The following is a 22,453-nucleotide window of genomic DNA, read 5'->3' on the forward strand; positions in this document are numbered from 1 at the left end:
ACCGAGTGTTAAGACCCATTCTATGCTGACCAGGCATCTCAGGCCAATCATGCCAAATTTGGAGGCAGGAAAAATAAAACGTACATATACGTTTGGGGCGCTAGCGATAAGAACGTATATATATGTTTGGACCGTTTAGGGGTTAATGGATTTTGCCCATTATTTCAAAACTCCATTATATTGAGGCATGGTATACTGAGGGTTTACTGTTGTACCCAATATCTTCAAAGTGTATATGAGATACAACCAAGGAGGGAAGACATAATTATATCATACTCTACACACAACCATTACTGGAACTCAAATCAGTCACTCAAGATTTAACCCTTTGACTGTTTCAGGCCCCTTTCTGAAACTGTCATTCTATGTCGCTCAATTTTTGAAAAAAAAAAAAAATTATTTTTTCTTATGAAATGATAGAGAATCTTTTCCCGATGGTAATGACACCAAAAGTTCGAAATTTGGTCGAAAACTCATGGAATTATGCTCCCGCGAAGTTAGCGGTCTCGGCGACATATGCGTATCGGCGATTTCGCTGACTTTGAGCCCTATTTTCAGCCAATTCCATTGTTCCAGTTGACCAAACTCATAGCTATTTCTTTAGAACTCCATTTTATCTATCAGCTGAGTACAAGAAACCTCCCATTTACTAATTTGGACTACCCAATATGGTGGTCAGAAATTGGCAATTTGGCCAATTTCACGCAAACTAAAAAAGATGCCAATTTCAAAATAGGGTCCAGAATAAACAAGGTAGACATTCGTGGCACTAAAATAACATATGCTCTGTTCATTAGTCACATCTCTAGGCCCCTCTTATATTATTATTGCTTTCTATTTTGATTTTTTATTCATACAAAAAAATACAAAATTTACTGTTATGCAGACTACTGCATTATTGTAAAAATGGTATAAATAATATCAGTGCACTAGTGAAAGAATATTAGACTCCCCAGTTGACGTGTATTGGACATGTGGTGTGATTTATTTACTCCTGAACATTGGTAAATATCAAACATTTCCGCTACTTTGAGCTCTGTTTCAAGGCCGTTCTCATCGTCAAAGTAATGAAAATCATCTCTATTTCTGTAATATGTTTTCCATTTTATCACCTAAGACCATGAAAACGCAAATACAACGATAAATACTATACGAAAATACACCTCAAAGTCGGCATTTTATTCCAAAAAAATGATCAGAGTTTTTTTTTTCTCATTACGCAATGTGTGCTGCAGGATTTTTTTATGTGGTGCACACTGACCACACAGACCCATTCTCTCACATGTGGGCCTACCAGCTTTCTCCCGCTTGATTTGAAGCCACTAGAATTATTGAGTATATATACGTCAGAAACATTGGCTCGTAAGATGTATTTATACGTCGAAAACAGTCAAAGGGTTAAACAAGGTAAATGATACAGTGGACCCCCGGTTCCCTATGTTACCGGTATCCGATAAATTCGGTTGCCAATGCATTTGATCAAAAAAATTTTGCCTCGCTTCCTGATACAAAACCTGTATGCGATACGATTCGTATGAGACGTGTCCACTTCTGGCCTGAACTCCCCCGTGTGTACCAGTGTTTACAAGCCAGCCACTGTGTGCACATCTAAGGATACATTCAGTACATTCCATATTATCCATATTATCACTGTTTTTGGTGCAAAATAAGTCACCATGGGCCCCAAGAAAGCTCCTAGTGCCAACCCTTCGAGACCAAGGGTGCTAATGACTGTTGAAATGAAGAAAGAGATAATTGCAAAGTACGAAAGTGGAGTGTGTGTGTCGGAACTGGTCAGGTTGTATAGTAAACCCCAATCAACCATCTCTACTATAGTGAGCAGGAAAATGGCAATCAAGGAAGCTGTTCTTGCAAAAGGTGCAACTGTGATTACGAAACAGCGACCGCAAGTGTTAGAAAATGTTGAGAGACTGTTATTGGTGTGGATAAATGAAAAACAGATAGCAGGAGATAGCATTTCTCAAGCGATCATTTGTGAAAAGGGTGATGAAAATCACCCTCACACAGCTATTGCAAGCCATGCTGGTGACTATTACACTGACAATGTTGTGAAACACTTTAGGAAAGTCATAAAGGAATGAGAGGTACAGGCCTATATGGACAGATATGTTGTGCGACAGAAGTCCAGTGACTCTCAAGCTGGTCCTAGTGGCATTAAAAGAAGAAGGGAAGTAACCCCAGAAAAGGACTTGCTACCTCAAGTCCTAATGGAAGGGGATTCCCCTTCTAAACACTAAGACCATCCACACTCTCCCCTCCTCCCATCCCATCAATCATCACCAGATCTTCAATAAAGGTAAGTGCCATGTAACTGTGCATGTCTTCTTCAGTTTGTGTGTATTAAAATTAATATTTCATGTGGTAAAATTTTTTTTTTTTCATACTTTTGGGTGTCTTGCACGGATTAATTTGATTTCCATTATTTCTTATGGGGAAAATTGATTCGCTTTCCGATAATTTTGGTTTACGATGAGCTCTCAGGAACGGATTAATATCGTGAACCGGGGGTCCACTGTACTTCAATAAATTCAAAGTTACAAACAATGAATGTAAATTATTTTCATAAATTTCTCTTCCTCCAGGTTAATATTCTGCATCTGTGTGTCTTACACATTATTCAGTATTAGGAGATATTTTATCACAACTGTTGTACAGTGGTACCTCGAGTTTCGGCCATAATTCGTTGCAGAAGGCCGTTCAAGTGCTGTTACCGAACGAATTTGTTCCCATAAGGAATAATGTAAATTAGATTAGTCTGTTTCAGACCCCCAAAAATACACTTACAAAAGCACTTACAATAATAGACTTACACAACAATTCAAGTTGGGAGCTGTACCAAACTTCGGGTACCACTGTATATGATGAAAAAATACAGAGCAAATAAAAACGAATTTTTTTTTTAAGAGACTAACTGAAGCCTATGTAATTTCTATTGCATAATTTTAACTATTACACAATATGGTAACTGCCAGCAGCCCTGTATGCAGGAGGCTAAATCAAAGTAAGGCATATTAATTTATGTTATTTAATATAGATATAAATTTCTCCTGAAGCTAGAGTGTTCTGTCCAAAAATTAATGAGTTAAAAACAATGAGGTTTTTAAAATCCTTCATTCAAGATCTTTGAAATAAACTATACTACATGAATGGCTCTAGTACGTACACATTAGAACTATCAATACGATGAGTTTAAAAAGCTTATATCCATGGATCCTTATCTTACAGCAACCATATATGAATACGAAAGTAATGATGAGTTCTAAATATGCAATACAGGCGCTCCTCAACTTATGATGGGGTCATGTTATGATGAACCCACTGTAAGTCAAAAATATTTTAAGTAGAAAATATCGCAAGTCGAATAAGTAGATAAACAAATAATTACTCTAACTAAATACCAGCACTGAAAAGTAAAAAAGGTATACAAGTTGCAAATTTGCTGCCTGCATGCTGGGCAATTATCTTAAGTTTCACCTCCAAACTAATTGCTTTTGCACCATCATAAAGTCGAAATATAAGTCAAACCATTGTAAGTTGGGGAGCACTTGCACAGCGATATCTATCACAATCAATCTGTTTTCTTATATGGAGAAGATAGCAGTTCAGTTTCACTGGAGAAACTGTTTTGTGGCATAAATAAACATGTGCCATACAACCAATGTGGATGTCTTTCTTTAACTGTTAAAGTATGCTTTATTCACATGTCATATCAAAGTATTACAGTTGCTTTTGTTCATAATTCCAGCCACAGTGCATTATATGGATTTTTACAGGTAAAATACTTTTAAGTACATTATTATACTCTTTAAAATTTATATTACAAATTTTACTCATTTTACATTCTCTTCCGAGACATAACCACATTTACGACATGGTGTACTCATTTCAGCAAAAATTCCTCCAACACGGGTGTGGGTTATGGGATAATGCAAACATACAAACTTCAGTGCAAACAGTGAGCTTTTCTAAGAACACTTTCTTACTGGTAAAGGGATGTACAACATTGTGTGTATAGCAACAAAGTGCCCTCTTCATCTACCATGCCTACGCAGCGATGCCACACCAGTAATACCTTCTGGTTTTGTTGAGCACGCTGCTGGCTGATTTCCGTGAGCCCCTTCTGAAGGGAGCTCAGTTCACTTTGAAGATCTAGCAAGTCAGCAATAGCCCCCCCGGCCCCACTTGTCAGACTGGCACTCACTATTCCGCTGTCCCCATTGCTGCCGAACAACCCGCCAAACGAAGACTCCTGTGGGAGAAAAGGCATATATTTTGCATGATGCACAATGTGTACTCTGTTAAATATTTCATTAATATCAGGGATAAAAAGTCTGAATGATCACCAGTAAAATTTCATTATAGGTGCACTATGCAGCCATTAACACTGTCCTGCTGCAGAGTCTTCAAACACTGTGCATCTACAAATGTAACATGCATAAATAACAAAAAGGCACAATACCGTGACTGGAACGATACACAAATAACCCGCACATAAAAGAGAGAAGCTTACGACGACGTTACGGTCCGACTTGGACCATTGACAAAGTCACACTGACTTTGTCAATGGTCCAAGTTGGACCGAAACGTCGTCGTAAGCTTCTCTCTTTTATGTGCGGGTTATTTGTGTAACATGCATTACTGTAACATAATAAATGGCCATGAAGAATGAAAAATACATTTTAGTGTCAGAGCTTCATGATCCCACTAAGAACAGAGTTTGCACACAATCACACCCTTTTCCCATTACTCACCCTAAACATCCCCTACCCCTGTAAGGTTTCTTATTTTTCTACTCAGTTTGTCTAATTCTTCCTTAAGTTTCACTTGTCATTTTTCACTGTTTATGGCCAGAACTGTCCAGTAGCAGATAGCCAGTACAAAACAACTGATTTGGGGAGATGGCAGGTCCATCCACAGAAATGCATCTTTCATTCTTTAAAACCATCTATTCAGTGGTGGGGTTCTGATGACCCACTAGAAACACTATCAGCAGTACCCCAAAACAGAGGGGAGGAAGCTAATGAAAGGAAGTGGAAATCTGAGAGCCAAATCATAGAGAGACAAGATCAAAGCTAGAGACAGTGAACTTTCAAATGGAGAGGCTGAAAAGTAATGGTTAGGATGCAGCTGCAAAGGATTTCTTATTGACAGCCCTCAACAAAGCTCCACATCCAGAATTAGTGATCAGCTGAAACCAGCCACTGCTAGAAAGACAAGGTACATTGCATTCATAACAGTTCACCTGAACATGCAACAGCTGGTAAGTAATATTTAGTAATCATAAGTACAGACCCTCTCCAAGTAAAATGTGGAGAGCCACCAGTGATAGGGTCAGGGTCTAAGAGATCAACCTGGCTTACACTTTTCTGAGCACCCTACCAGGTCACACAGGCATGATACTCTACAATATTTATATAATGCAGCAAGTATAGACCTGAGACCCAGAGAGGAGCACTTTATGTCAAGTTAATAGTTCTGATCAAACCAAATTGAAAACTCTGATGGTAAGCATGAACTTAACCCACAAATGGAATATGTTTCTTGGAACTGATTAATTAGAATTAGGGATTCCCTCCTAAAGTCCAAGAGATAGCAACAATAAATGCCTAACCAGTTCCTTTCAAGCAAATTATGGATCAGAAAGAGTCTTGATGATGTTACGAGAAGAAAACAAGAACTAAACAAGTTGGATGTACGTACATAGAACCGAACAAAAGCTAACTTACAGGTGAGGTGTATGATTTCCAACATCACCTCCAGTGGAACTCTGGCTGCCAGGGCTAATGAGCCTGCAACTTCCCTGGTGTTATGGGAGAAAACTGTGGAGGATTACTGTCTAGGTGAATGTTAGATGAAGTGGCATACCCATGTCAAAATTAGCAGAATTTTTATTCAAGGCTTTGCTTCCCTTGTTTGGAACTTCATATGGCAGCGCAAAGAACAGAATAAGAAATTTTATTTAATTCTGGAATTAATTAAAAACTTGCACATGTCTCTGGGTTCACTTCTGTCTTGCTGAACCATGTTAAGTCACTTTAACCCTTTCAGGGTCCGTGCTGTAGATCTACGGCTTTACGTTCAGGGTCCAAACCATGGATCTACGCCATGAGCTCAGCTCACTCTGATAAGCTGTGAGTGGTAAATTTGGGCCTAGATATGAGAGAATGCATCTATGTGGTATATGTGCACCACATAAAATAAATCCTGCAGCACAAAGTGTATAATGAGAGAAAAAAAAATGAGACCATGATTTTCAATTAAAACAGCGACTTTGCAGTATTTTTTCATATGTTTTTTATAGTTGTATTTGCGATTTCTTGGTCTCATTTGATAGAAAGGAAGACATATTACAGAAATATAGATGATTTTGATTGGTTTTAGTACTGGAAATGGGTTGAAACTGAGCTCAAAGTAGCAGAAATGTTAAATTTTTGTTGATGCTCAAGAGTAAACAAACGACCTCACACATCTAATACACACCAACTGGTGGGTCTAATATACATTCACAAATGTGGTGATGATATTTATACAATTATTACAATATTGCATAACAGTAAATCTTCTATTTTTTGGTTTGAATAAAAATTCATTATGTGAATAAAAAATCAAAATGGAATTCATTTGTAAAGCCTGAAAACATAACTAATGGACAGAGAAAATGTTAGTTTAGTGCCAGGAATGTCTGCATTGTTTATTCTGGACCCTATTTTGAAATTGGAATATTTTGAACTTTGTGTTAAATTGGCCAAATTACCAATTTCCGATCACTTCATTTTGTAGTTGAAACAGTTGACTGGGCAATTTATTGTGCTCAGTCAATAGAATAGAAGTAACGCTAGTGAAATTGCTAAGAATTTGATAGACTGGAATAATGTAATTGGCCTAAAATGGGAGTCAAAGTCGGCAAAGTCGCTGATTCGTAAATATTGCTGACACATCAAAATTCGCGAGAGCATAATTTCGTCAATTTTCCATCAAATTTCATACTTTTTGTTTTATTACCTTCAGAAAAAGATTCTCTACCGTTTCATAAGAAAAAATAACAAAATTTTTTTTTGAAAATTCTTGGACCCTGGTGCACACTTTGAAATTTGGCCTCTGGACCCTGAAAGGGTTAATTCACCCCTACAGAGCCTAGAGAGAAATAGCATTATTATCAACACAATGAAAAAGACATACAAATGTAGTTTGTGACATGATAAAAGCCACTATAAGAGTGAATTGCCATCAATAAAGAATTACATTATACTGCATATATGTCTATCTGTATCTATCTCTCTCTAGGCCTTTTATCATGTCCTGATACACTAAGACTTTTATTGATCTCCATCTTCTATCTGGATGGGGTAAACTATCAGTCTGTGATGATGTCCTTTGGACCCAAGATGACACATTGACTCTTTGCATGTGTATGTTACTCTCTCTTGCAGTTTTCAGATACTGGACTTGTCCTGTGACATACTTGTGACTGGTTTTTAATTTTTTTTTTCTGACCTTGCAGTCCAGCTTCACCTTCACGATGCTCAGGATGTTTCAGGAGGTGGGATTTTTCATTAATCATGCGGAGTCAGTGCTCATCTCAGTGTTCCTTGCAGTAGCAGTGGTGCAGGTCAACTTCCCCAACTGCAGACACTCTCTCGCTCTGCACAAGCAGTCTTGTCTTTTCCTCTATATCCAGGATTTCTTCTTCAAGTCAAAGATTATTGGATGTGGGATGACATCCACCATGGGGGGAAGTTCATGTTTCAGGTTTTGACCCTACCACTCAGCTACCTGTATCATTCTCAGGTAGTAAGAACAGGAAATCAAATCTCTAGGACTCTTCACTGAGATTTGGCATTTGTACTCTTGCCAGAGTTCTGGGATATTCTGCAAGGCACTTGATTCCAGTAAACCTTCCAAATGTTCCCATGAATTTTCTGCATTCACAGAATATCCTTAAGACATGAATTTGACTTTAGACAATTGTCCTGCTCTTGCTCAGCATCAATGTTCTGGGCTCTCAGATACCATGTCATTCTTCTTCCTCATAGAAAAGATTCTGCCTTTTTGCAAAAGAGAAAGATCCTTATCCTTCTCTTGCATTTACCAGGATATCTCATTTTTCTAATCTTGTAAAATATTTGGCTTGCATGAGTCTTGCAGTCCTGGGTAGTCCACTGGTATGTCCTGGATGTGGCTTTGTTTCTACATAGGCGAGTCACAAGCTACTGAAATTTTTTGTTCGTTACCAGACCATTTACCAGCCCTCATCAGCAGATGACAAGTGCTAAATCTCAGAATGGGTCAGGCTTGAACCCAGGGCAAGTGAGTCCTAAAACTTGCAGGCCAATAAGGTTATCCACTAGACCACACTGGCCTAATAAAATTCAACCAACTAGGCCCTGTCGATAGCACAATGACTCGTGAGTTCTAGGACTCGCTTGCCATGGGTTTGAGCTGCACCCGTTCCCTGATTTGTCTGCAATTGTGTTATTAAAATTTCATGAGACAAGTGCTAGCAAGTGGCACAGTTACAAAATATTTGTAAAACTGAGAAATTTCTGTTTAAAAATCTTATTTTTTCTATACAGAGCACCAATACTTTGTTTCACCTGGGTTCAGCTTACCAGTGTTCAGTGGGAGCATACTGTAGTTTGAAACAACTATGCTTGACCATCAAATTTTGTATGAGTTTTATAAAATACAGCCTCTCCTCACTTAACGATGGAGTTCTGTTCCTAAGACCATTAGTAAACAAATTCGTCGTTAAGTGAGCAGCATACTATAATGGTAGTGAGTGTGTGTCAATCATTTTCTATACTGTTTTAATGTCACATTTACACCATTTATAATATTTCTGGTATATTTTTAAATGTTTATACAGTAGTGTACTGCATATTGTAATAAACAGAAAAGAGGAAATCAGCTCTAATATACATTATTTAGGTATGCATACTGGTCAGAGAGACCATCGTAAGTATGAGTCATCAGTAAACGAGTACGTCGCTAAGTGAAGAGAGGCTGTACACTGGTTTTCTGGTATACTAAATGTTAATTCTGTGCATGTGTAGTGGGCTGGTATTTATTTGGTAAAATTCAGTCACAGTTTTTTTTTTAATTATTGATTTTTTAGAAACAAATGAATAAAATTTTCATATGTGGTTGCTTGGCAGTTATGTGTGGTAGTTTTTAATAAAAAGTTGCTAAGAAATGCATGCTGTATTTATTATATTTTCTGAGAACCTGGTAATAAAAACTGCATTTTTATTAAACTTTTTTCAATATTTTTTATAAAATGCATTGATAATATTATTTATATTATATTATATTATGCACTATATGTAAACACACTGGCTATCTCCCACTGAGGTAGGGTGACCCAAAAGAAGTAGAAACACTTTCACCATCATTCACTCCATCATTGTCTTGCCAGAGGCATGCTTGGGGAAGGACAAAGAAGACCACAGATGGAGTACAAGCTCTGGGTGGCAATGGCTGCAAATCTCGCTCAAGAAAAAGACCTTGGGGTGAGTATCATATTAAGCATATCATCTGAGGCACATATCAACCAAATAACTGCTGAAGCAAGTACATATCTGACAAATCTAAGAATAGCACTTTGACATGTAAGTAAGGAGTCATTCATGACACTGTACACCATGTATGTCAGGCCCATATTGGAATATGCAGCACCAGTACGAAACCCACACCAGGTCAAGTGCATTAAGAAATTGGAGAATGTGCAGAAGTTTGCAACTAGTCCTGGAACTAAGGGGCATATCCTATGAGGAGATGTAAAGGGAACTCATCCTGATGACACTGGAGGACAGGATGACTAAGGGGATATAACAATATACAAAATACTGAGAGGAACTGACAAGGTGAATAGGGATAAAATGTTTGAGGGACGGGGAAACAGGAACACAAAGGCATAGCTGGAAGCTGAAAACTCAGGTGAATCATATGGATGTTAGGAAGTATTTCTTCAGCCTTAGAATTGATGGGAAGTGGAACAATCTGGAGAGTGAAGTGGTAGAGCAGGATCCATACACAGCTTTAAGAAGAAGTATGATAAGACTTGATGCCAGGAGTAGACCTAGTAATGACCAGCAAAGAGGTGGGGCCAGGACCTGTAACATGACCCCTGCAACCACATAGGTAGGCATGCATGTGTGCTTGCAAACACACACACACACACACACACACACACACACACACACACACAGTTTGGGAAGCGATGTAATGGAGGCAGAATCTATATATAGCTTTAAGCAGAGGTATGATAAAGCTCATGGTTCAGGGAGAGTGACCTAGTAGCAACCAGTGAAGAGGCGGGGCCAGGAGCTTGGACTCGACCCCTGCATCCTCAACTAGGTGAGTACACGCATGCACAGGAAAACCTGGAGCCACATGGGGGTCCCAAAACATGGAGAGCCAAGATGATGGATGTGGTACTGGAAAACCTCATGCATCAACATGTCTGGGACACTACCAGAGTGAGAGGGGAGGATGAACCAGCAAAACTGGATTGTGTTCACCCTGAGCAGTTCTGACACTGAGGACATCACTTACAAGAGGCCCCTCAGAGCTAGCGATCACGTGGTTCTGAGTTTTGAATATATAGTAGAGTTACCAGCGGAGAGGGTAACAGGAGTTAAATGGGAAAAGTCAAACTATAAAAGGGGGGACTACACACGTATGAAGAACTTCCTGCAGGAGGTTCAGTGGGACAAAGAACTGGTAAGAAGGTCAGTAAACAAGATGATGGAATATGTAACAACAGAATGCAAGGAGGCAGAGGAAAGGTTGTTCTCAAGGGCAATAGAAATAATGGGAAGACCAAAGCAAGTCGTTGGTTTACCTGAAGGTGTAGGGAGGCAAAAACTAAGTGCACCAGAGAATGGAAAAGGTACAGGAGGAAAAGGACCCAGGAAAATTAAGAGATTAGTTGAAGAGCCAGAAACGAGTATGTACAGGTAAGGAGGGAGGCTCAGTGACAGTACAAAAACGACAGCAATGAAAGTCAAGTCTGACCCGAAACTGCTGTATAGCCACAGGAGGAAGACAACAGTCAAAGACCAGGTGATCAGACTGAGAAAAGAAGGTGGGGTACTCACAAGAAATGATCAAGAGGTATGTGAGGAGCTCAACATGAGATTTAACCCTTTGACTGTTTTGGTTGTATATATACGACTTACGAGCCAGTGTTTCGGATGTATTAATATGCATAAATTCTAGCGGCTTCAAATCAAGCAGGAGAAAGCTGGTAGGCCCACATGTGAGAGAATGGGTTTGTGTGGTTAGTGTGCACCACATAAAAAAAATCCTGCAGCACGCAGTGCGTAGTGAGAAAAAAAACTGACTGTTTTTTGGATTAAAACGCCGACTTTGAGGTGTATTTTCGTATAGTATTTATCATTGTATTCTCATTTTCATGGTCTCACATGATAAAATGGAAAACATATTACAGAAATAGAGATGATTTTGATTAGTTTCACGATGAAAACGACCTTGAAATTGAGCTCAAAGTAGCAGAAATGTTTGATTTTTACAAATGTTCAGGAGTAAGCAGATCACACCACACGTCCAATACATGTCAACTGGGGAGTCTAATATTCTTTCAGTAGTGCACTGATATTATTTATACCATTTTTACAATAATGCATTAGTCTGCATAACAGTAAATCTTGTATTTTTTGTATGAATAAAAAATCAAAATAGAAAGGAATAGTAATATAAGAGGGGCCTAGAGACGTGACTAATGAACAGAGGATATGTTATTTTAGTGCCAAGAATGTCTACATTGTTTATTCTGGACCCTATTTTGAAATTGGCATCTTTTTTAATTTGCGTGAAATTGGCCAAATTGCCAATTTCTGACCACTTTATTGGGTAGTTTAAATCGGTAAATGGGCGGGTTCTTGTACTCAACTGATAAAAAAAATGGAGTTCTAAAGAAATAGCTATGAGTTTGGTCAACTGGCCAAAAACAGGGCTCAAAGTCGGCGAAATCGCCGATGCATATATGTCGCCGAGACCGCTAACTTTGTGGGAGTGTAATTCCCTGAGTTTTTGACCAAATTTCGTACTTTTGGTGTCATTACCATATGGAAAAGAGAGAGGATTGGGTTAACCCTTTGACTGTTTACGTAGTATATATACATCTTACGCGCCACTGTTTCTGACGTATTTATACACATAAATTCTAGTGGCTTCAAATCAAGTGGGAGAAAGCTGAGGCCTACATGAGAGAGAATGGGTCTGAGTGGTGGGTGTGCACCCTGTGAAAAAAATCTGGGACTCAGTAGTGCATTGTGGGAACGCCATCTTGGTAGTCCATTTTCACCATGCCTCGCAGTAAGAAGTACCTCACTCCTCAGCGGACTGGAGGTCTTTTGTTCCCAAGTGATAGCTCTAACAGTGATGGAAGTGTCAGTGAAAGTGAATTCCATGGTTTTCAAGCGGGTGTGACCGAAAAAAGTGCCCAGGATAACGTAATTAGTGATGAAAACCCAGATGACGCACAGCCTTCCACCTCTGGTGCTGGGCCGGCTCATTCATGTTCACGTTCACGTTCACCTGTACCAGAACGAAAGAGGAAACTATTTGCCCATGTACAAGACTCAGATGTGAGCAGTGAAAGTGATAGTGATAGTGATTTCAAAGTTATTGAAAGCAGTTCTAGTTGTGACAGTGAGGGTGAATATTCCCCAGTGAAGCGGCAGTATATACAACGTAGCATGCGGTCTGGTAGCGTTTCATATGCTGTTCCAAGGGGAAGGAGTAAATATCGGAGCACATTCCATGGCCCTACACCATGACCTGATAGTGAAGATGACGATATTGTTACGATGGGTATGAATGATGTGAATGAGGCAGCAGGTGGTGGTGGTGATAGTGATGGTGGTATGAGTCATGTGGCACTGGCAGCGGGCCATGCTACTACCTATGCTGCTGACTCTGCACAACCAGCCTCACCCAACCCCACACTCTCACAACCTGTACAACCACGTTTCAATATCCAGAATCCACCAGCAGACCGCATCTGGGATTGGCAGGAAGGTGACGAGTTTGTTCCCAGTCCCCATAACTTTGATGAAACGCAAAGTGGAATATGGCCATCGTGTACACTTGGGAACAATGCTACTGAACTGGAATGCTTTCAGTTATTCTTCGATGAGCCCCTGATGGACATTATTGTCAGGGAAACCAACACATACTATGAGTACACCATGGCAAATACAATTATCTCACCAAGATCATGGCTACTCCAGTGGAAGGACACAACTGTGGCAGAGATATACCTGATTTTTGCCACAGTAATGCTTATGCCACATGTGTATAAGCACACAGTCAACACATACTGGTCAACAGAACGCCTGATTTCAACCCCAGGTTTTAGTGACATTATAGGTGTGAATCGTTTCTTGATATTGTTATGTATGTTACACTTTTCAGACAAAACAAGGCCTGACAGAAGCAACAGGTTATATAAGATCAGAAATATGTTTATGTACCTGAAACAAAAGTGTTGCATGTATTTTTATCCCTTCAGGAAGCTTGTTATTGAGGAATCTTTGGTTTTATTCAAGGGAAGGCTCTAATTCAAGCAATACATACCAAGCAAGAAATGCTTTGGTATAAAGTTATTTGTACTGTGTGATTGCAAAAGTGGTCTCGTTTTGGATATCATTGTGTACACTGGCAGTAATACATTGAGAGATACCAGGAAGTTATTGGGTATCTCTGGATATGTGGTTCGAACAATGATAGAACCATATCTTGGTAAGGGGCATATATTATTTCCTGATAACTGGTACACAAGCCCCATACTCAGCGATTTCTTGCGAGTGAACCTGACAGACTTGTGTGGCACAGTGCGTGGTAATCATAAACATATGCCAAGGTTTGACGCTGGCACTCGCAGAGGTGAGGTGCAAGCCTTTGCTGCCAATGACATCATGGCATTTTGGTGGCATGACAAATATGATGTCACATTGTTGACATCAGTTCACCGAAACGAAATGGCACACACTGGCAGGCACAATAGAGACCAATGAACCCATTCTAAAACCTGCAGCTGTCATGGACTACAACCTCAATAAGCACTTAGTGGACAAATGTGACAAGCAGTTTGGGTTTGCTGATTGTGTATGCAAGAGTTATAAGTGGTATATAAAACTTTTTTCCATCTTGTTGATATTTCCATCCTAAATACTTATAACACATACAAGTTGAGGACCAACAACAAACCAAAATATGGTGAATATTGTTTGTCAGTCATCAGACAAATAATCACCAAGTACCAAGGAGCAACACCTGCAATAGACCAGCTCCCACAAAATTAACAACACACACCATCTCGTTTGAGGCCTGATGATCACTACTCCATACAACTGCCTCCTACTGTTTTCAAGAAAAGTGCTCAGAAGAGGTGTTTTGTATGTGGACATACCACAAAATGCCCACAAACATGCAGGGACACTCGTTTTATGTGTGAGGAGTGTCAAGTGCCCCTCTGCATATACCCATATTTCAAAGAGTTCCACAAGCTGCAGCAGTTCTAGGAAAGTGTTCAGTGACTGTACATAACTCACAAACTAGTATTTAGTCACTTAGCCATAATACCAACTTACCTCATAATTTTGTAATATTTTAAACTTAACATAAGAACATAAGAAAGGAGGAACACTGCAGGAGGCCTGCTGGCCCATACTAGGCAGGTCCTTTACAATTCATCCCACTAACAAAACATTTACCCAACCCAATTTTCAATGCTACCCAAGAAATAAGCTCTGATGTGAAAGTCCCACTCAAATCCAACCCTTCCCACTCATGTACTTATCCAACCTAGATTTGAAACTACCCAAAGTCCTAGCCTCAATAACCCAACTAGGTAGACTGTTCCACTCATCAACTACCCTATTTCCAAACCAATACTTTCCTATGTCCTTTCTAAATCTAAACTTATCTAATTTAAATCCATTACTGCGGGTTCTCTCTTGGAGAGACATCCTCAAGACCTTATTAATATCCCCTTTATTAATACCTATCTTCCACTTATACACTTCGATCAGGTCTCCCCTCATTCTTCGTCTAACAAGTGAATGTAACTTAAGAGTCTTCAATCTTTCTTCATAAGGAAGATTTCTGATGCTATGTATTAATTTAGTCATCCTACGCTGAATGTTTTCTAACGAATTTATGTCCATTTTGTAATACGGAGACCAGAACTGAGCTGCATAATCAAGGTGAGGCCTTACTAATGATGTATAAAGCTGCAGTATGACCTCTGGACTTCTGTTGCTTACACTTCTTGATATAAATCCCAGTAATCTATTTGCCTTATTACGTACGCTTAGGCATTGCTGTCTTGGTTTAAGGTTGCTGCTCACCATAACCCCCAAGTCCTTTTCGCAATCTGTATGGCTAAGTTCTACATCATTTAATTTATAAGTACTAGGGTTATGGGCACTCCCAAGCTTCAGAACCTTGCACTTATCTACATTGAACTGCATCTGCCACTTTTCTGACCAAGAATAGAGTTTGTTTAAGTCCTCCTGAAGTTCCCTAACATCTACGTTTGAATCAATTATCCTACCTATCTTTGTGTCATCGGCGAATTTGCTCATATCACTAGTAATTCCCTCATCAAGATCATTGATATATATTATAAACAACAACGGGCCCAAGACTGATCCCTGTGGAACGCCACTTGTTACAGATCCCCACTCGGATTTAACCCCATTTATGGACACTCTCTGCTTCCTGTCAGTGAGCCATGACTCGATCCACGAGAGCACTTTTCCCCCAATGCCATGGGCTGCCACTTTCTTTAACAGTCTATGGTGCGGAACTCTATCAAAAGCCTTACTAAAATCTAAGTAAATAATATCAAATTCTTTATTGTGGTCAACAGCCTCAAAAGCTTTACTGAAGAAAGTTAATAAATTAGTTAGACAAGACCGGCCTCTTGTGAATCCATGCTGAGTATCATTAATCAAGCTATGCTTATCGAGATGGCTTCTTATAATCTCAGCTATAATTGACTCTAGTAATTTGCCTACAATTGAGGTCAGGCTTATTGGGCGGTAATTTGACGGTAACGACTTGTCCCCTGTTTTAAAAATAGGAGTTACATTAGCCATCTTCCACATATCAGACACTACACCTGTTTGAAGAGATAAATTAAAAATATTAGTTAATGGTTCACAGAGTTCCATTTTGCATTCCTTAAGAACCCTTGAAAAAACCTCATCAGGACCCGGCGACTTATTTTGCTTCAGTCTGTCTATCTGCCTCACAACCATCTCACTAGTGACTGTGATGTTACATAATTTATCTTCTTCTAGCCCACTGTAAAAATTAATTACTGGAATATTGTTAGTGTCTTCCTGTGTAAAAACTGAGAGAAAATAATTATTTAAAATCAAGCACATTTCATTCTCATTGTCAGTAAGGTGCCCATAGTTATTTTTAAGGGGACCTATCTTATCTCTAACTTTTGTTCTATAGACCTGGAAAAAACTTTTTGGGTTAGTTTTAGAATCCCTAGCAACTTTAATTTCATAGTCCCTTTTAGCTTTTCTTATCCCCTTTTTAATGTCCCTCTTAATGTCAATATACTGATTCATAAGATGACCCTCACCTCTTTTGATACGCCTATAAATTCCTTTCTTATGCCCTAGTAGATATTTGAGCCTATTATTCATCCATTTTGGGTCATTTCTATTTGATCTAATTTCTTTATATGGGATAAACGCTCTTTGAGCAGCATGTATAGTGTTCAGAAAACTGTCATATTGATAGCTCTCTTCGTTACCCCAGTCAACAGATGATAAGTGTTCTTTAAGCCCATCGTAATCTGCTAAGCGAAAATCTGGGACTGTTACTGAGTTATCGCTACTATCGTACTTCCATTCAATGCTAAATGTAATTGATTTGTGGTCGCTAGCACCCAGTTCCTCTGAAATTTCTAAATTATTAACAAGGGATTCATTGTTTGCCATAACTAAGTCAAGCAGGTTATTTCCCCTTGTAGGTTCTGTCACAAACTGCTTCAAAAAACAATCCTGAAATACTTCTAAGAAGTCGTACGATTCTAAATTCCCAGTCAAGAAATTCCAATCAACATGACTAAAGTTAAAGTCTCCTAGAATTACTACATTATCGTGCCTTGTGGCCTTAACAATTTCCTCCCATAGTAGTTTCCCTTGGTCCCTATCTAAGTTAGGGGGACGGTATATCACTCCTAAAATCAGTTTTTCATGCCCCTCTGAAAATTCTATCCAAACAGACTCTGTATGTGTTACTTCAGACTTAATACCCGTTTTTATGCAACAGTTCAAGCGATCTCGGACGTACAATGCCACCCCACCCCCCCTCCCAATACTTCTATCTTCTTGGAACAATTTAAAACCCTGAATATGACATTCCGCAGGCATGTCCCGACTTTTTGAATTAAACCACGTCTCAGTTAAGGCAAATACATCAATGTTACCTACACTAGCAACTAATCTCAACTCGTCCATCTTATTCCTAGCACTACGGCAATTAGCATAATAAACATTGAAAGACTCTCCTTTCTCTTTACCCTTCCTGCTCATTTCTATTTTTCTACTAAACCTATTACCGTCTTTATCACCCAAGGTCCCTGGCTTTTCAATATCTATCTCGTTCTTATTATTACTAGTTCCCCTAGAACTCGTAATATTACTACACTGGGACTTCACTGTTTTCCTGCCAAAACCCATACCACTAACTATTCCTAGTTTAAAGTCCTAACTGCTCCCTCCACTGCAGTTGCCAGTGCTCCCACCCCACACCTAGATAAGTGAACCCCATCCCTAGCATACATGTCATTTCTGCCATAGAAGAGGTCCCAGTTGTCAATGAATGTTACCGCATTTTCCTTACAGTATTTGTCCAGCCAGCAATTGACACCAATTGCCCTGGACAACCATTCACTTCCAACTCCCCTCCTTGGCAAAATACCACATATGAGAGGGTTCCCACCCTTACTTCTAATTATTTCTATTGCTGACCTATACCTGCTAATCAGGTCCTCACTCCTACGTCTGCCAACATCGTTGCCTCCAGCACTGAGACAGATAATAGGATTGCTCCCATTACCTCTCATGATGTCATCCAGACGGCTAACAATATCCTCCATCCCAGCCCCAGGAAAGCAAACTCTCTGTCTCCTACTCCTGTCCTTCAAGCAGAACGCCCTATCCATATACCTAACTTGGCTATCCCCAACAACAACAATATTCTTACCTTCCTTAATGTCTTTCGTCGTGTCGTTCCCAGTAGTCAACTCACATTCGTCGGGTAGCACTGAGAATGTATTGGATGTTTCCACAACAGTTTCCACGGCAGTCTCTTTCTTCTTCATCGTTTCTACCTTTCCATTCGTCTTCTTGATCGTCAACTTCTTTCCCTGCTGTCCAGCCACTGACCAGTTTCCCTTCTTGACCTGAGGACTCAAAACAGGAGGACTACTACGAATCTTCTTGTTCTCCTCGGTCAATCGCCGAATTTCCAAATTCGCCAACCTCAATTCTTCCTTAAGCTGTTGGTAAAGTTGCTCGATGGAGGGCATCTTGCTTCAATTCTAGAGAGCGCGCAAACAGGTCTTCACAGAGCCAAGTACACGTCAACACTGCGCAAATGCCAACTCAATCAGGAGCTACTGCGCAGCACGTCCGCACGGCCCAATAGCGATGCCTAGCCATGCCTAGCCATGCTAGGTGTTCTAGTGGTACACTCTGTAATTATTATTTTACTACATGTAAACCACACAATAACCAAATTCTGTAAACTCAGCATTGTAATCCTTATAGAGAATAAACTTTGAATTTGAATTTGAATTTGAATATGTATATATATTATGGAACAATAGTAATAAACAATGTTTTGTATTGTTTGTGTAAAAAAGTTTTATACACAAACTAATAGTGATAATGTTTGTTCAGTTATTGTGTTGTAAACAATGAGTGTATATCTGAACAATGCACCTTACTTTGGTCTCACAGGCTACATAAGTTACTTAGAAAAGAAAAATATTGGAAAATACAAGAAACTTTCATATTGCAGTAAATAAAAGAATACCGGGTGGGAGGCATTCACCACTGTTGCTATACACCGCTCATTTTTTGCCAACTTTGTGCCTCTGTATCTCAGTAAGCACTGATGGCAAAAAATTTTTTTTAGGCTTGAAACACTCAGTAAAATAATACTAACATTTTGGTAAGAAAAAATAATTGTTTTTTTTTCGAATATTTTAAGACATAGAATGACAGTTTCAGAAAGGGGCCTGCGACAGTCAAAGGGTTAATTGCATCTTCTTGGACTGCAAGAAGGCCTTTGACACAGTTCCTTACAAGAGATTAGTGCAGAAGCTAGAGGATCAGGTGCGTATAACAGAAGGGGCACTGCAATGGATCAGAGAATACCTGACAGGGAGGCAACAACGAGTCATAGTACGTGATGAGGTATCACAGTGGGCACTTGTGAAGAGCAGGGTCCCATAGGGGTCGGTCCTAGGAACAGTGCTATTTTTGGTATATGTGAATGACATGATGGAAGGGTTAGACTCAGAAGTGTCCCTGTTCACAGATAATGTGAAGATAATGAGGAGAATTAACCCTTACAGGGTTTCAGCCGTACTAGTACGGCTTACGCACCAGGGTTTTTGACGTACTAGTACGCCTAAATTCTAGCGCCCTCAAATCTAGTGAGAGAAAGCTGGTAGGCCTACATATGAAAGAATGGGTCTATGTGGTCAGTGTGCATGGTATAAAAAAAATCCTGCAGCACACAGTGCGTAATGAGAAAAAAAAAACTTTGTGTTTTTGGATTAAAACAGCGACTTTGCACTGTATTTTCGTATGATATTTATTGTTGTATTCTAGTTTTCCTGGTCTCATTTTATAGAATGGAAGACATATTACAGAAATTGAGATGATTTTGACTGGTTTTACAAAGAAAAGTACCTTGAAATTGAGCTCAAAATAGCAGAAATGTTCGATTTTTACCAAATCTCAAAAGTAAACAAATCATGCTATGCGTCCAATACACGTCAACTGGCGAGTCTGATATTTTTTCACAAGTGCGCTGATATTATTTATACCATTTCTACACTAATGCAGCAGTCTGCATAACAGTAAATCTTCTATTTTTTTGTGAGAATAAAAATTCAAAGTGGAAAGCAAAAGAATGTAAGAGGGGCGTGGGGACGTGACTAATGAACAGAGGAAATGTTATTTTAGTGCCAGGAATGTTTTTCTTGTTTATTCTGGACCCTATTCGGAAATTGGCATCTTTTGAAATTTGTGTGAAATTGGCAAAATTGCTAAATTCTGACCACTGTATTGGATAGTTGAAATCGGTAAATGGGTGGTTTCTTGAACTCATTCGATAGAAAAAATGGAGTTCTAGCGAAATAGTTATGATTTTTGTCGACAAGTACACTGGAATTGGCCGAAAATAGGGCTCAGAGTGGGCAAAATCGCCGATGCGTAAACATCGTTGAGACCGCTAACTTCGCGAGAGCATAATTCCAAAAGTTTTCCATCAAAGTTCATACTTTTGGTGTCATTATGATCAGGAAAATATTCTCTAACTTTTCATAAGATTTTTTTTTTTTTTTTTTTTTTTAAATTTGGCTGACCCTGAGAACAAGTCTGTGAGAGAGCCTGTCGACCCTGAAAGGGTTAAATCAGATGAGGATCAGGCAGGACTTCAAAGAGACTGGACACCTGGTCCAGCAACTGGCTTCTCGAATTTAACCCCGCCAAATGCAAAGTCATGAAGATCGGAGAAGGGCACAAAAGATCGCAGATGGAGTATAGGCTAGGTGGCCAAACACAGTAAACCTCGCTCAAGGAGAAAGATCTTGGGGTGAATATAACACTGAGCATGTCTCCGGAAGCACACATCAACCAGATAACTGCTGCAGCATATGGGTGCCTGGCAAACCTGAGAACAGCATTCCGATACTTTAGTAAGGAATCGTTCAAGACACTGTACACTGTGTACGTCAGGCCCATACTGGAGTATGCAGCACCTGTTTGGAATCCACACTTGATCAAGCATGTCAAGAAATTAGAGAAAGTGCAAAGGTTTGCAACAAGGTTAGTTCCAGAGCTAAGGGGAATATCCTATGAAGAAAGGTTAAGGGAAATCGGCCTGACAACACTGGAGGACAGGAGGGTCAGGGGAGACATGATAACGACATAGAAAATAGTGCATGGAATAGACAAGGTGGACAGAGACAGGATGTTCCAGAGATGGGACACAGAAACAAGGGGTCACAACTGGTAGTTGAAGGCCCAGATGAGTCAAAGGAATGTTAGGAAGTATTTCTTCAGTCATAGAGTAGTCAGGAAGTGGAATAGCCTAGCAAGTGAGGTAGTGGAGGCAGGAACCATACATACCTGGAGTTTACCTGGAGAGAGTTTCGGGGGTCAACGCCCCCGCGGCCCGGTCTGTGACCAGGCCTCCTGGTGGATCAGCGCCTGATCAACCAGGCTGTTGCTGCTGGTTGCACGCAAACCAACGTACGAGCCACAGCCCGGCTGATCAGGAACTGACTTTAGGTGCTTGTCCAGTGCCAGCTTGAAGACTGCCAGGGGTCTGTTGGTAATCCCCCTTATGTGTGCTGGGAGGCAGTTGAACAGTCTCGGGCCCCTGACACTTATTGTATGGTCTCTTAACGTGCTAGTGACACCCCTGCTTTTCATTGGGGGGATGGTGCATCGTCTGCCAAGTCTTTTGCTTTCGTAGTGAGTGATTTTCGTGTGCAAGTTCGGTACTAGTCCCTCTAGGATTTTCCAGGTGTATATAATCATGTATCTCTCCCTCCTGCGTTCCAGGGAATACAGGTTTAGAAACCTCAAGCGCTCCCAGTAATTGAGGTGTTTTATCTCCGTTATGCGCGCCGTGAAAGTTCTCTGTACATTTTCTAGGTCGGCAATTTCACCTGCCTTGAAAGGTGCTGTTAGAGTGCAGCAATATTCCAGCCTAGATAGAACAAGTGACCTGAAGAGTGTCATCATGGGCTTGGCCTCCCTAGTTTTGAAGGTTCTCATTATCCATCCTGTCATTTTTCTAGCAGATGCGATTGATACAATGTTATGGTCCTTGAAGTTGAGATCCTCCGACATAATCACTCCCAGGTCTTTGACGTTGGTGTTTCGCTCTATTTTGTGGCCAGAATTTGTTTTGTACTCTGATGAAGATTTAATTTCCTCATGTTTACCATATCTGAGTAATTGAAATTTCTCATCGTTGAACTTCATATTGTTTTCTGCAGCCCACTGAAAGATTTGGTTGATGTCCGCCTGGAGCCTTGCAGTGTCTGCAATGGAAGACACTGTCATGCAGATTCGGGTGTCATCTGCAAAGGAAGACACGGTGCTGTGGCTGACATCCTTGTCCATGTCGG

General features: G+C 39.9%; 1 protein-coding gene and 1 long non-coding RNA gene across 5 annotated transcripts in view; one reads left to right on the forward strand and one right to left on the reverse strand.

The window, feature by feature from the left end:
- Positions 1-22,453, forward strand: part of LOC128690189 (uncharacterized) — a 266,589-nt gene that overhangs the window by 206,503 nt on the left and 37,633 nt on the right. The window contains exon 2 of the long non-coding RNA XR_011392679.1: positions 9,437-9,530. This is a non-coding gene — a long non-coding RNA (uncharacterized lncRNA). The remainder of the gene's footprint in view (positions 1-9,436; positions 9,531-22,453) is intronic.
- Dab (DAB adaptor protein) overlaps positions 1-22,453 on the reverse strand; it is a 514,473-nt gene that overhangs the window by 40,458 nt on the left and 451,562 nt on the right. For 2 of the 4 annotated variants that reach the window (XM_070090440.1, XM_053778740.2), the window contains exon 5: positions 4,094-4,270. The exons of 1 other annotated variant lie outside the window; for it this stretch is intronic. In XM_070090440.1, the coding sequence (XP_069946541.1) occupies positions 4,094-4,270 (177 nt within the window). The remainder of the gene's footprint in view (positions 1-4,093; positions 4,271-22,453) is intronic. One more of the 4 variants, XM_070090441.1, reaches the window with a different exon arrangement.

The sequence above is a fragment of the Cherax quadricarinatus genome, chromosome 32 (assembly GCF_038502225.1).
Source record: "Cherax quadricarinatus isolate ZL_2023a chromosome 32, ASM3850222v1, whole genome shotgun sequence".
Classification (NCBI taxonomy): domain Eukaryota; kingdom Metazoa; phylum Arthropoda; class Malacostraca; order Decapoda; family Parastacidae; genus Cherax; species Cherax quadricarinatus.